At 45.7% G+C, this 15,022-nt stretch overlaps 1 protein-coding gene across 1 annotated transcript; it reads left to right on the top strand.

The window, feature by feature from the left end:
• Nucleotides 1–4,104: 4,104 nt before the first annotated feature.
• LOC142072600 (olfactory receptor 52P1-like) lies at nt 4,105–5,043 on the top strand. Its single transcript, XM_075130020.1, has one exon. The coding sequence runs from the start codon at nt 4,105–4,107 to the stop codon at nt 5,041–5,043; it is 939 nt and encodes a 312-aa protein (XP_074986121.1).
• Nucleotides 5,044–15,022: the final 9,979 nt, after the last annotated feature.

The raw sequence follows: 15,022 nt of genomic DNA, 5'->3' as shown, positions 1-15,022 counted from the left end.
AGTGGGGGGGGGGGTGGAGCCCTCCGGCAACAGCCACTTGAAGCTGCTTGTGCGCCTTCACCTAGGAGCCAGACCTGCTCCTGGTCACTTCAGGCGCAGGGCGGTCCGCGGTGCCAGGACAGGCGGGAAGCCTGCCTCTGCACCCCAGCTGCGCCGCTGACCAGGAGCCACTGGAGGTAAGTCAGCACCCCAATCCCCTGCCCCAGCCCTGAGCCCCGACAAACCCGAAACCCCTTCCTGCACCCCAAACCCCTCATCCCTGGGCTGACCCCAGAGCCTGCACCCCAGCCCAGAGCCCTGACCAACTCCCACACCCCAAACCCCTGCCCCAGCCCTGAGCCCCCCAAAGCCAGAGCCCCTCCTGCATCCCAACCCCCTCATCCCCAGACCCAGGCCAGAGCCTGCACCCCCAGACCAGAGCCCTGAGGCCCTCTGGCACCTCAACCCCCTGACCATCCCTGAACCCCTCATTCCCAGCCCACCTCGCAGCCCTCACCCCCCACACCCCAACGCACTTCTCCAGCCCTGAGCCCCCCAAACCCAGAGCCCCTCCTGCACCCCAAACCCCTCATCCCTGGCTCCAAACCAGAGCCTTCACCCCAAGACCAGAGCATTGACTCCCTCCTGCACCCCAACCCCCTGCCACACCCCAGAGCCCTATCCCACACCCTGAACCCCTCATTCCCAGCCCCACCCCAAAACCCTCACCCCCACACCCCAAACCTCTGCCCCGGCCCCGAGCCCCTCCCACACCCCAAACTCCTCATGCCCAGCTCCGTTAGGTCTGGGGCATCAACAATTTTCTTCAACTGAGTCCCCAGAAAAAAAGTTTGAAAACCACTGCTGTAGAGCACACGCCAGAGAATTTCCCGAAAATAATACCTGGAGCAGAGCTTGCAGAGAAACATCCAACCTTGATTTAAAAATTCTCAGTGGTGGAGAATCTGCCATGACTCTTTTCAAATTGTCCCATTGGCTAATTACTCTCAACATTTAAAAAATGTACACCTTCTTTCCAGTCAAAATTTGATTAACTTCAACTTCCAGCCATTGTATCATGCTACACCTGTGTACACCAGACTGAAAAGCCTATAGTTAACTAGTCGTTCCCCATGTAGGTAATTAGAGACTGTTGCAAGTCACCTAATAACCGTCTTTGTTAAATCCAAAGAGATCGAGCTTCTTGAGTCTGTCTGTATAAGGCAGGTTTTCTAATCTTTTAATAATTCTTTTCACTCTTTTCTGAAACCTCTTCATCGTGGACACCAGAACTGGACACAGCATTCCAGCAGCTGTTGCACCAGTGCCAAATACAGAGGTAAAACAACTTCTCCACCCCTCCTTGAGATTCCTCTCGTTATCATCCCAGGATCTCATTAGCTATTTTGGCCCCTGGGAGCTCATGTTTAGCTAATAATCTCTTCACGCCCCCAAATCTTGTTCAGAGTCATTGAGGTCCCCATTCTAGAGTCCCATATTGCGGGATCATCACCTACATTCTTTGTTCCTAGATGTAGATATCTACACATCTATATTAGAACACACACTATTTGCTTCGACCCAGTTTACCAACCAATCGAGATTGCTCTGAATCAGTGACCTGTCACCTTCATTATTTACAATCTCCCAATTTTTGTGTCATCTGCAAGCTTTATCAATATTCAGGCATGAGAAGGGTTAGCAGCTGAGATGCTAACATGTCTCTCTCCTTACACGTGTTAGTTAACAACTGCAATTTATTGTGATGGGATCGCCGGCGTGCAGCCTGAGACTGTGGGACCGCTGTGCCCCCTGAACTCTCCAGCCTGGGCTGTCTCTCACAATGCTTTGCTAATGACAAGCAGCAACCCCTATAGGCACTGTGATCACTCAGCACAACATGTGGGCAGATTCACCAAACCCTTCAGTCAAACTCACTGGTAAAGGTAAACAGTAAAACAAGTTTATTGACTACAAAAGACAGATTTTAAGTGATTATTAAGTGATAGGCAAAAAACCAGAGTTAGTTACCAAAATAAAATAAAATATAAGCATAGAGGCTAAACTCTCAACACTATTAGACCAGGCAACATCTAGATTAAGCTTTTTTTTTCTCATCACATTGGATATTGCAGTTCATAATACACAGGTTTCACCCTTGAAACCTGGGCCACTCTCCTCTGTTGGAGTTTTCAGTCTTCTGAGCATCCTTCTTGCTTCCAACGTAGGCCAGGGGGGAGAGGAGAAAAGGCCAAGCAGGGGACACTGTGTTCTGTTTTATATCCTTAGTCCATGTGCTTGGAGAAGAGAAGTCCAGGCATGTTTGGTGTGCACTACAGAGTCACCAGACAAGGTTGAGCAATTCCTTTGGTGTGGCCTAGTGCAAGCAAGTCATTGCACTGTAGCTCCCTTGCTGGACAATGGCTGTTGATGGTTGTTTGACACCTGCACGGGTGTTATTGACTTTTTCTTGCTGTTGTCTCTGGGGAGCTGCTGGTTCCCAATTTACAGCATCATTTAGTGACAACCATACAACACAATCTCACAATTTCATATACACTAATGATATCCACATTTAGCTAGAACAATGACTTTCAGCAGATCATAACCTTTCCCCTGATACCTCTCATGGCATGCTTTATATGCAATATCACAATTATATATAAATGAGGAATATGGGGGTTATGGGGCACACCCCTGATGTATAGAGTATCACACATGTCTCGGATAAAGCTGGGTGACTGCAAGAAAGTGTCTTGCCAAAAGAAACAAGTTCAACACAAAGTCATATCTCACCATGATAATATCTGTTTTCCTGGGGAAAAGTTGGCTCCTTTCCAACATGGGAATTACATCGTAGATCAGTCCTATGGTCCATCTAGTCCAGTGTCCTCTCTCTGACAGTGGCAGCCCCAGATGCTATGGAAGAAGGTGTAAGAAACCCAGCAGTGGGTGGATGGGGGGATGACCTGACCCTCCTGAGGGTGTCACCCTTAATGCTTAACAACTAGAGATTGGCTTGTGCCCTGAAACTCATGGACAGATACGCTTTCCAAAATATTTATTTACCTGTAACTATTACAACTGGATAGTCTTACTATCCATAAAATTGTCCAAACCGTTCTTGATTCTTCCTTAGCTCAGGGCCATAACTACCTCTTTTGCTCATAAGTTCCTGAGTGTAATTAAGCATTGAGTGAAGAAAGCACTCTTTTTTATCTGTTTTGAATTTACCACGTTTCAGTATAATTGAATGTCCTCTTGATCTTGTGTTATGAGACAGGAGAATACCTTCTCCATCTCCTCTTACCACTCATATTTTATAGACTTTTCTCATATCCCCTCTTAGACATCTCCTTTCTAAAATAACAATCCCAGTCTTTTCCACCTCTCTCCATATGAGAGTTTCCCCAGGCCCTTGATCATTCTCATTGTCCTTCCCTGAACTCCTCTAGTTCTGCAATATCCTGTGTGAGAAGGGTGCTCAGTATTACACAGAGGAGCCTAGAGGAGGGTGAAACATTGACTCACTGATCTCATGGCATTGTATTTACTGTAGGATTCCCAACTCCATAGAATCATAGAATATCAGGGTTGGAAGGGACCTCAGGAGGTCATCTAGTCCAACCCCCTGCTCAAAGCAGGACCAATCCGCAACTAAATCCCACTCCTCCTGGATCCAAATGTTTTGCTTAGTTTCTGTCAATGCTTGCAATGTGAACAAAGTTTCACAGAGCGGTGTACTGTGATGCCCAGATCCACCTACTGGATTCATACAGTTAAATTAGAACCTTGAAAGATATTTGAGAAGTTCAAGCTTTTCCCTCCAATGGGCATAAATGCTGCAGTTATTGACATTGAAGTTCATCTGCCATCATGCTGCCCATTCACTTGGCTTGGTTAGCTCCATCTGAAAACTTCTCTGGACTTGACTATGACCTCAATAATCTGGTGCCATCTGTAAATGTTACCACCTTACCCACACACACCCTTCTCTAGATTGTTAATAATTATAAAATAGTTATTGTACTATTTGCTATAAAGCATGTAACCCCCTTGCTGTAATTCTCTCCCTTCTCAGGCACCTTGAACTTTTCTGAACCAGATCAATGCATCAACCACCTCATGGCATCTTTCAACTTCACCCCCTCTGATGCTTCAACATTCATCCTAATGGGCATCCCTGGCCTGGAAACTGCCCACATCATGATTTCCATCCCTTTCTCTACGTTCTACATTATTGGGCTGTTGGGAAATTTCACAGTTCTGTTTGTTGTAGGCAAAGAGCAGACCCTGCACAAGCCAATATACCTGCTGTTCTGCATGCTGGCGCTCACAGACATCGGCAAGTCTACGTCCATCATACCTAAGGCACTGTGTATATTTTGGTTCAATTTGAAACACATCACTGTGAATGGCTGCCTTGCCCAGATGTTCTTCCTTCATGCGGTTTCTGTTATGCACTCATCCATCCTTGTGACAATGGCCTTTGATCGCTACGTTGCCATATGTAACCCTCTGAGATACACCACCATCCTCACCAACGTACGAATAGCTAAGTTAGGGCTAGTGGGTTTGATAAGAGCTGTTCTCTTCATTCTGCCCCTGCCCCTGCTCCTGAGCAGGCAGCCATTCTGTGCCAACCACATTATCCCCCACACGTACTGTGAGCACATAGCTGTGGCGAAGATATTGTGTGGGGACATCACAGTCGACGGGACATACAGCTTGGTGATAGTGTTTGTAGTCATTGGGTTAGACCTGATGCTCATTTTTCTATCCTATGGTCTGATCATCAGGGCTGTCTTCAGAATCTCCTCCAAGAAAGTCCACCAGAAAGCCCTCAACACCTGCACAGCCCACATCTGTGTGATTCTGACCTCTTATACTCCCTCACTCTTCTCTAACCTGACACATCAGTTTGGTCAGGGCATTGCTCCCCATGTTCACATCATCTTAGCCAACCTCAATTTCCTCATCCCCCCCATGGTCAATCCTATCATTTATGGGGTCAAAACCAAAGAGCTTCGTGACAAAGTTGTTAAATGCATCAACAGAATATGAAAGCCAGGGGCCATTGACTTTAATCCTGTCTGACCAGAGGGGGACAGGCTATCTCTTCATTAATCAAGGGTGCTCTGTCCCAGTTTGGCTGAGCTCAGCATTGTGGAAGTTCACAGTCTGAGAAGTTCCTCACACCTAACATCTTATCACTCCATCACCAAGCACTACACTCTCTGTTGCTGAGTTCCCTCCCTCTGACTATCACCTGAACTCTTTCAATATCACCCATCAGCCCCCAACCCTAGACACCCTCTTATTCGGACTTTCCATGGCTTCCAGACCACAAGATAAGACTGCAACTTTGTGAAGCAAGGTGCCTCTCCATTAGTCCCTATGTGATAAATGGAAACGACACTTTCTGATAGCCAAGGCAAATAAATAAACTACAAATGCTGAACTTCTTTATCCTATGTGCATTGATCTGTTGAACAAAATTTTCCTGATTTTTGTATGTCTAATCCTTCAGGAAGCCTGGATGATAAACCAAGTGTTTCAGTTTGAAAGTGCTAATACACAAAAGCTGCTGTAGGAATTGAAGACATTTTACTAAAGCTTATTGATGAGATTGTGAAAGTGTGCACTTTTAAGAATTGGACTGTGATGGATTGAATCACAAAACCCCCCTGGGGGCTGCCAACTGATGTACCAAGACTACTTCTGCCCCTGCCTTTCCTGCTCGGTTGGGACTCTAAATCCCTGCCTGGTTGTGCCAGACACGCTTGCCAGCTACGAACACAGACCCAGGTCTGAACCACGTCCCACAAACTGCAGGCTTAACTGAAAGCAGTGTAAGAAGTCTTTCTGTCTCTAACACTCAGATGGCCAACTCCCAGTGGGGTCCAAACCCCAAATAAATCCGTTTTTCCCTGTAGAAAGCTTGTGCAGGGTAAACTCATAAATTGTTCACCCTCTTTAACACTGATAGAGAGATATTCCCAGCTGTTTGCCCTCCCTCCCCAGGTATTAATACATACTATGGGTTAAATAATAAGTAAAACGTGATTTTATTAAATTTAGGGATTTAAGTGGTTCCAAGTAGTAACAGACAGAACAAAGTGAATTACCAAGCAAAATATAATAGAACACGCAAGTCTATGCCTAATACAGTAAGAAAACTGAATACAGATAAAACCTCACACTCAGAGGTCTTCCAGTAAGTTTCCTTTTACAGACTAATCGCCTTCTAATGTGGATCCAGCAATCATTCACACCCCCTAGGGTTAGTGTCCTTTGTTCCAGTTTCTTTCAGGTATCCTTTGGGGGTGGTGAGTCTATCTCTTGAGCCAGCAGAAGACAAAATGGAGGGGTCTCCCAGGGGCTTAAATAGACTTTCTCTTGTGGGTGGAGACCCCCTCCCCTTTCCTATGCAAAGTCCATCTCCAAGATGGAGTTTTGGAGTCACATGGGCATGTCCATGCATGATTCAGTTTTTACAGGCAGCAGCCATTGCCCACATGCTATATTAAATGTCTCCAGGAAGACTTCTTATGTGGATTGGAGTCTCCCACTATCCATTGTTCATTAAGTGTTTCTTGACTGGGCACTTAATTTGCACATTCCTTTCTCAAGAAGCTGACCAAATGCTTTCCTAAGGCTACTTAAAATCAAGCAAGTACACAGCCAATATTCATAACTTCGAGTACAAAAATGACACATGCATACAAATACGATGAATATATTCATTAGATCATAACCTTTACAGAGATATGTTGCATGGCATATGTAGCATAAAACATATTCCAGTTATGTCATATATACATTCATAAGCATATTCCCATAAAGCATTATGGGGTGCAACACCACAGGGACTGCTGTGTTAAACTACAACTTCACCTTCAGTCAAATTACTTACCGCTTTGCACAGTCGATTTTGGAGTCGCTTTCAGGTGGAGTTTTCAAATACACACTACCCATTCCTGTTGTCAAGCATGTCAAGAATAAGTGTCAATATGTCATCTTGGAGTTTGTAAAACAGATGAAACAGGGATTGCCACCAAACATCTAGGTGATTGAATTGCTTGCAATACTGTCTTTCATGACCTAGATTGGCTGATGTCTCATTTTTGCCATTGTTTTGTGGAGACCTTGGATAGTTGGAGCAGCAGTGGAAAGGTTTGCTAATGAACTGCTTAAACTAGCATACTCACCCTTCCCTGAAGACCTTTTAGTGGGAGACAGAGGACCAGCCTAATATCTGGAATGCCTGGTGAATTCGCTGGTCCAGGTTTCCCAAGTTGGTAGGGATTAGGTTTGAATGTTAAGTAGTTAAGCTATATAGCAAAGCTGAGCTGATAGCTTGATAGGAGACAGAAAGACTGATCCTCCTGCATGGTTGTTTGCCCTCTCATAGGGTCCTGGCACTGCATTAATCAGAGCACAATCTACCATGCGCAAATCTTATTTCTTCAACCAAATAAATCTTCAGGTACACTTAATGTATAGGGTAACATACTATGACATATATTCATAATATTAATATTGATTATCTCAGCCCCAAAACCATTACCTTTGGCCTAACTTTGACTCTTATGATTTCCATATTCTGTGGTGTACCCTGCCATTACCAATCTGTTCCAGACCTTTTGTAAACATATTCTGTTTTTTGTTCAGTTCCCTGTTCAGTTCCCCAAAGTCAAAAGGGGTAACCGGTGGGCCATTTATCTACATTAAAGGTTATAAACCCTTATACTAACTTGCTCTAGCTAATCATGCACGATATAGGCCTGTAGGTTCCTTGCATTACAGCCAGCTACGATGAATAATTATTATGCATAACATATACTGGAAGTCAACATAAACAAAAAGCCAAGAAAATAATATAATCAATCAACCCAATAAAGAAATCATGTTCTGCAATATAGCAAGCTAGCAAACTGGCCTTATGTGCCACAAATCCCCCCTTTGATGGGGTGATTGCATATAATCCCCATCACATAGATGTGGGGGTGGATAGCGGATGCATGCAGACATGTCATGAGTGACAGGGACTGGACAAGATGACCTCTTGAGGTCCCTTCCAATCCTATGATTCTATGTTCCACATTAATTTCCACCTCTTGGGGTGGAGGCAAGATGTCAAAATGGTGTTCTACCTCCTGATACATCTCTACAATAGGCATTATGGATACATATTCACCAGCATCATTATCTGTTGCCTGTACGGGCAATTGCTCTCTTTCTTTTCATTTTGACAGGTTTCAGAGTAACAGCCGTGTTAGTCTGTATTCGCAAAAAGAAAAGGAGTACTTGTGGCACCTTAGAGACTAACCAATTTATTTGAGCATAAGCTTTCGTGAGCTACAGCTCACTTCATCGGATGCATCGGATGTTTTCTTACCGCCCCCCCACAGAGTGAGTTGGGGGGGGGGGGCGGTGAGGAAACCTGGATTTGTGCTGGAAAATGGCCCAACTTGATTATCATACACATTGTAAGGAGAGTGATCACTTTAGATAAGCTATTACCAGCAGGAGAGTGGGGTGGGAGGAGGTATTTTTTCATGCTTTGTGTGTATATAATAAGATCTTCTACACTTTCCACAGTATGCATCCGATGAAGTGAACTGTAGCTCACGAAAGCTCATGCTCAAATAAATTGGTTAGTCTCTAAGGTGCAACAAGTACTCCTTTTCTTTTTGATAATACAGAGAAACACGGCTGTTACTCTGAAACCTACAAATATCCAAGACTGCCAGGGTTATGACAACAGTGCAACCATGAAAGAGAAAAACAAGGGTGTACATGCAAGGATCTTTAATGAAAACGCAAGAGCATTTTTCTTTCCATGTGGATGCCACTCGCTCAATCTTCTTCTCTTCTCCACCTCTGTTAATTGTTGGAAAATTCTCACAGATCATGCCAATGTCACTGTGAAGCCAGTATGCGAAAGACACTGGGAGTGGAGACTTGACAGCATTAAAGCTGTTCGATGCTAAACAGCTGAAGTCCATGATGCCCTCATCACATTGGCTGAATTGGAGCAAGCAGGAGGAGGCAGTTGCGGCCTGAGAGGAAAGGACGACCTCACAACATACAGTCACCACAAAGTGCCTTGGGTGAGTGGACACCGTTCATGCTGTCTTACCCCAGACAGAGCTATTGGGATGATCACAGGGAGGTGTTAGGAAGTGGCCCAGGGAGGGCCACCTTACATAGGCGGCGGGAATAATAGGCCAGAGGAGACTAAACCTCCCCTGCAGCACAGCTGCTGCCCCACCACCTCTGAGAGTGTGGACACCTGGGCCGTGGTGGCCCTACCTGTTCCCCACCCTGAGGTCCCCTCCCGCTTTTCCCCCATAGCTTGTCAGTCTCTCTGCCTCTTTCTGTCCCTGCCGCACCCTCCGCTGAGGCCCCTGCCATGCCCTGCTTCTCTCTGAGTCCCTCCTCTCCTCCTCCGAGAGGCCCCGGATGCCTGCCACTTGCTGAACCTCTTCCCTCCTCAGCCCCCTTTCCCCATGCCCCCCGCCCCTCCGCCCACCACTTGCTGAGTCCCTACTCTTCTCTAGGGACAGCAGAAGGAGCAGTCCCACAGCTGGGCCAGGCATAGGAGCCAGACATCAACCAAAGAACAGAGGCATGCAAATGCCACAGGTGACTAAGTGGCACAAAGTCCAAAGAATAAAAGTGAACTACGGACACTAGAATAAGTAAAGTTGTGTCTCGGTCCAACGACTTTCTCATTTACGTCGGAATATAACAAGACATTTCCATTTTCAGAGTACAGCGACCCGGCAGATGCAGTGTTCTGCTTTCCTTGCAGACAGATTCCCGGTAGCTTGAGAGACCCTGCGTTCATCAAAAATGGTACACAAAACACACAAAATACACAAAAGATACACAAAAATCTGGAAATAAAGGAATGATTTCTAGGCTATGTCGATTGCTCTGAGCGAGAGGACGCTGGCACCGTCTATCACAACATTATGTAGCTCTGACAGGTATTGGGTATTGCAAACTTGCCAGTTGTAGCACAGTGCTATGATGGGGCCGCTGTCGTGGCAGGTCATGTAAGTGGAGTACAGCAAAATATGCTGCAAGATCACCCCATTGCTCTCTATATACATTGCATGGCTAGTGAATTGCATTTGCTTTTATCTGAGGCAGGCAGAGTTAACAGAATAGCTACTTGATTTTTCTTGTGAAACTGGAATTGTCTCGTGTAAATGACAGGAGATGGGCATGCAGATGGAGAAATGCATCTGCTGTAAAAAACTCCATGAGAGCACTTCTCAGTCGTTCATTGGGACTGTCAGAGCCTACCTACCAAAGATTCATTGAAGATTCATTCTTGAAGAACGTGCAGAAAATAGATTTTTGTGTGTGCTTGATGGCTTTTTACTATGTTCTTAGTATGAGTCACATAGCACAGAAAGCTCAGCAGACACAAGACCTGACACTTTCTCAGGCCTGCAGTGTACGGCAGGGAACTGTCAAAGTGTTAGAGAGTATGTGAAGCAGCGCTAAGTGGGATGCTGTTTGGGAGCCCAAAAGTTCTGTGAGCTGCCTAATGTCCCTGTTACCCCTGGCACAGAGGAAGAGTCTGCTCACAAACAACCTGGGAAAAAAACAGCCTTCCTTGACTGTTCAGATATTGCAAGCACATTTGGACAACGTATTTTCCTGCGTGGGACGCACTGTTAGGTGAATGGAATCACAGGTCTTCATCCCAGTCAATGGAAGTAGTTAAAAGTGTAAAGGATAGATAAATAAATCTAAGCCAAGGGTTTCAAAGTCCCGAGCCGTAGGCCATCTGTGGCCAAAAATCAACAAACTGACAGAACTGAGATGTTGCCGGGTGCCTGGCAAAAACACAAAACTCTCTGGCAGGCGAAGAATTGTATAAAGTTGTATGACAGCTTTATTATTTCTAAGAAATTTGAAATAAAAAATATAATATAAACATTTTCTTTTCTGAACACCATCTTCAGTGATATTATTGGCCCGTTGGGAGGATTTGAGGACTAGAGCTGGCCCTAAGGTAAATCGAGTTTGAGACCCCTGGTCTAAGCCTTGGCTCTTCCTCTCCTTTCTGGTGTTTCCGTAGTGCCGAATGATTCAATCAAGCCTGCAAGACTGAATTTGCCGTCAGAATCTGAGCCTGTTATCATTGAATCATTTCTTCACTCCCGGGGGGAGGATCTCAGGCTGAAGTTCTCCAGGGTCCATTTTCTGCTCTTCCCACTGCTCAAGGAGCCAAGGGAATTGTCTGGGAGTCCTGCCAACCCGAGAGTCTGCAGGGACTGTACAGGGGAATGATAAAGGTCGCTGTCCAGCACAGAGAGTGTCAGATATTGGAGATTCATACACTGATTCTTGGGGCTCTGCATTTCTGTCGCCGTAAGGAGATTTCCACTCTGTGCTGAACAGGATTTTGGTGAGTTACCAGTTACTGCACTAAAGTTAGAACTAAGGGCTCAAGAAGAGTTCAAGGCTTCAAGTAAAAAAAAAAAAACATCTGGGCAGAAATTCACCAGCACGGCAACTTGAACTGTTTAGTATTGTCAGAAACGCCAAAGGGTTGACCTGGTAAAACTGAAATTATAACTGTACTGGAAATAGTTTAGACAAATATTTGTTTTTAAGAGAAGTTCCTTGTGTCTGACTGTGTCCTTCTATCTGTTTCAGTAGCTTCCTTTTTTTGGTTTATGTGGATTTTCCTCTGGTTCACTCAAGTTTTCCAATTCAGCAATTTCACTGCACCGTTAAGAAGTGCAGCCAAAGTCTCTGCAGTGGGTATTTGTGTTACCAGAAGGATGAAAACAAGAAAAGGCCACACATTAGCCAGATTCTGCTCTCACATTCTGCCTTCACTGGGTCACTCCAGATTGACACTGGCCTCCCTAAGAGAAATATCACGGCCCATGTGTTTTGAAATCCCCATCTTTCTTGCCCAGTCTCAGAACACCACATCAACTGCGGGTTTCCTTCAGACTCTTTCAGTGCCGTACAGAACAGTGCTCTCTGTTCCGGGACAGGAAGCCATGATTTTCACAGTTCGGACCCGAACCTGAAACACTAAGGGTGAAATCTTGGTCCCATTGAGTTCAGTGGCAAAACTCCCAGCACAACCAGGAGTTCACTCTAAATCCACATGTAGGAACGTAAATAAATGACCGGATTTACACCAGACATCAGCCTCCAGTGACTTCAACTGGACTCGTCCTGTGGCCTCTGTGGACAGGTGAGCTCGTTCGGACCAAAGAAGAACTGAAAGGATACTTGCTAATGTCTGAAACTCACAGGCTTAGGGTTGAAAACAATCAGGAGAACATTTTTTTTTTTTTTGTGGGAGGAGAGAGGTCTGCTCTCTCTCTGCCCCTGCATCTCTGCTTCTGGAGAGGATGAGAAGCACTAAAAAGCAGTTAAAATAAAAGCATGTTTCTACCTTAGGGGAAACCAGGAATACACTGGGTTAAACACTGTTATGTGGCCACCTTATTTTCCATCCACACATTTATGCCCTATCTGTCCCTTTGTCTGCACATTCCGTCGTACATCCCATGGACAGATTTTATTTTCCAATTGTTTTTAGTCTCTCACACTGGATGTGGGAATGTTAGGCCCGGGACCATGACAGAGGAATGTAATTTTATGATTGAGCCTTGGGCGCACTTTTAGGTAATTAACATGTATGGATAGTGTGGATACAGTGCATATATTTCTATGTTACATATGGGTGCGTATGCATCGTATGTATGCGTACATGTGACAGCACTTTGTATCCAAGCATAACAACCCTTTTCCAGTCTGCGTGGTGTAGTCTGGCTCTTGTGGTTACTGCAGATAGCAACACATTCCTCTTAGGGCAATTACAGTTACCACTTGTATTATTATGGTACTAGGCCGAGTGTTCTGAAATACTGGGATAGGCATTGTTGTCGTGTGTCCCACAGTACTTTGTGTAGGAGAAGTGAAACAGAAACAGTAGTGACATTACAAATGTGGCCTTTATATATATATATATATTTGTCTTGTAACTAGTTACTACCCAGTACTGTCCATTCATGTTATAGGTTACCCTTACTGCTGGTTGTTACCCACTGGTAAACTTCACTGGGCAGGAAACAGGAGCGGCTAGCTTCTCTGGTCCATGGGTTGCATTGCTCTGTGATACACCAGTAGCTGAGATAGATCCATATGTTTCAAATGGATGCTATTTTCAGATAACCTACTGAATGGACTGTGACCAATTTATTAAATATTGCTGTGTTAGGATTCAGTGTTGGTACCCGGATATTGAAGAAGATTGTTTTGAATAACATGTGCATTACTTAGGATGCAGTGTCAGTGACCCCAAAGTGTGATTGGTACTACCAGGGAATTTGTTTACCCAATTTTAATTACAATGTAACTTAATTTTTTTACCAATTTGTTTTTTCCAAGCCTTCATGTTGTTTGCTGCCATTCCTTTGTTGATTTTTACCCGTGTGTTGGTTAAACAGTTTAGCAATGTTACGCACATTGTAAATGATGTACAGAAATAATACAGTTGTTTTAAATAGTCACCAACTTTAACTTAGCTGACAGTAGTTTCTAGCTGATCGCCAGTTTAATTGTGCATATATGGTAGGTTCTCTTCCTACTACAGTTGCCAGTGTCTTCTCCCTGAATTATAGACTATCAGGGTTGGAAGGGAACTCAGGAGATCATCTAGTCCAACCCCCTGCTCAAAGCAGGACCAATCCCCAATTTTTGCTCCAGATCCCTCAATGGCCCCCTCACGGATTGAACTCACAACCCTGGTTTTAGCAGGCCAATGCTGAAACCACTGAGCTATCCCTCCCCCACCATTTTTTTTCTAAGTGAGGATAAGGATTTGTATATATGCAGAGTTAGTGTGCAGGGTTTCAAACACCAGTACACCACAGCACACAGACAGTTAGTGTGCAGCATGCTAAAACACTGCAGATTTACACTTCAGCTTACTGTGCACTAATTCACCATATAGACAATCATAGAATATCAGGGTTGGAAGGGACCTCGGGAGGTCATCTAGTCCAACCCCCTGCTCAAAGCAGGACCAATCCCCAATGAAATGAAAAAATCATCCATGCAGTGTGTCACGGCTCCCTCACCCTTGTGAAATACACAGCTAGTGTAACATTTTCAAGGCACCACAGACACATGAGGATGTCTCCCCAGAGGGCTACATTTACCACGGTCATGAACAGAACAAATGCCTACAGTAAGCTCAGGCACGAGCTTGTAGGCAAAATGCCTCCAGCTGACTCCTGGGGACATGTTCATCGACCATTGTGGTCTCCTCGTCTGACTTTCTGTAGAGCAGTGTTTTTCAAAGTTCGGGTCGTGACTGCGTACTAGGTTGTGGCATGTAAGGCACTGGGTCACTGTCATCAGCACCGCTGACCAGGACGTTAAAAGTCCCATCGGTGGTGCTGCCCAGCTAAGGCAGGCTAGTGCCTACCTGCTCCAATGCCACGCTGCACCCCGGAAGTGCCCAGCAGTGGGGCTGGTTTCTTGACAGGAGGCCACGGGGCTCCGCATGCTGCCCCCCGTCCCGAGCACCGGTTCCACACTCCCATTGGCCAGTACCCCACCAATGGGAGCTCAGGGGGGTGCTGCTTGCACGTCTCCACCTAGGAGCTGGACCTGATGCTGGCCGCTTCAGGCGCAGCATGGTCCACAGTGCCAGGACAGGCAGGAATCCTACCTCTGCACCCCGGCTGCGCTGCTGACCAGGAGCTACCGGAGCTAAGGCCATGCCCCAATCCTCTGCCCCAGCCCTGATCCCCCCCAACCCAGAACCCCTTCCTGCACCCCAAAGCCCTCATCCCCAGACCCAACCTGGAGCCTGCACACCCTGCCCAGTGTCCTGACGCCCTCCTGCACCGCAACCCCCAGCCCCAGCCCAGAGCCCCCTCCCTCACTCCAAACCCCTCATCCCTAGCTCTGTTGGGTCGTTGGCATCAACAATTTTCTTCAACTGCGTCCCCAGAAATTTTTCTGAAAACCACTGCTGTGG

This window comes from Caretta caretta, chromosome 1 (assembly GCF_965140235.1).
Source record: "Caretta caretta isolate rCarCar2 chromosome 1, rCarCar1.hap1, whole genome shotgun sequence".
Lineage (NCBI taxonomy): Eukaryota > Metazoa > Chordata > Testudines > Cheloniidae > Caretta > Caretta caretta.
This window is presented reverse-complemented; position numbering and strand designations above follow the sequence as displayed.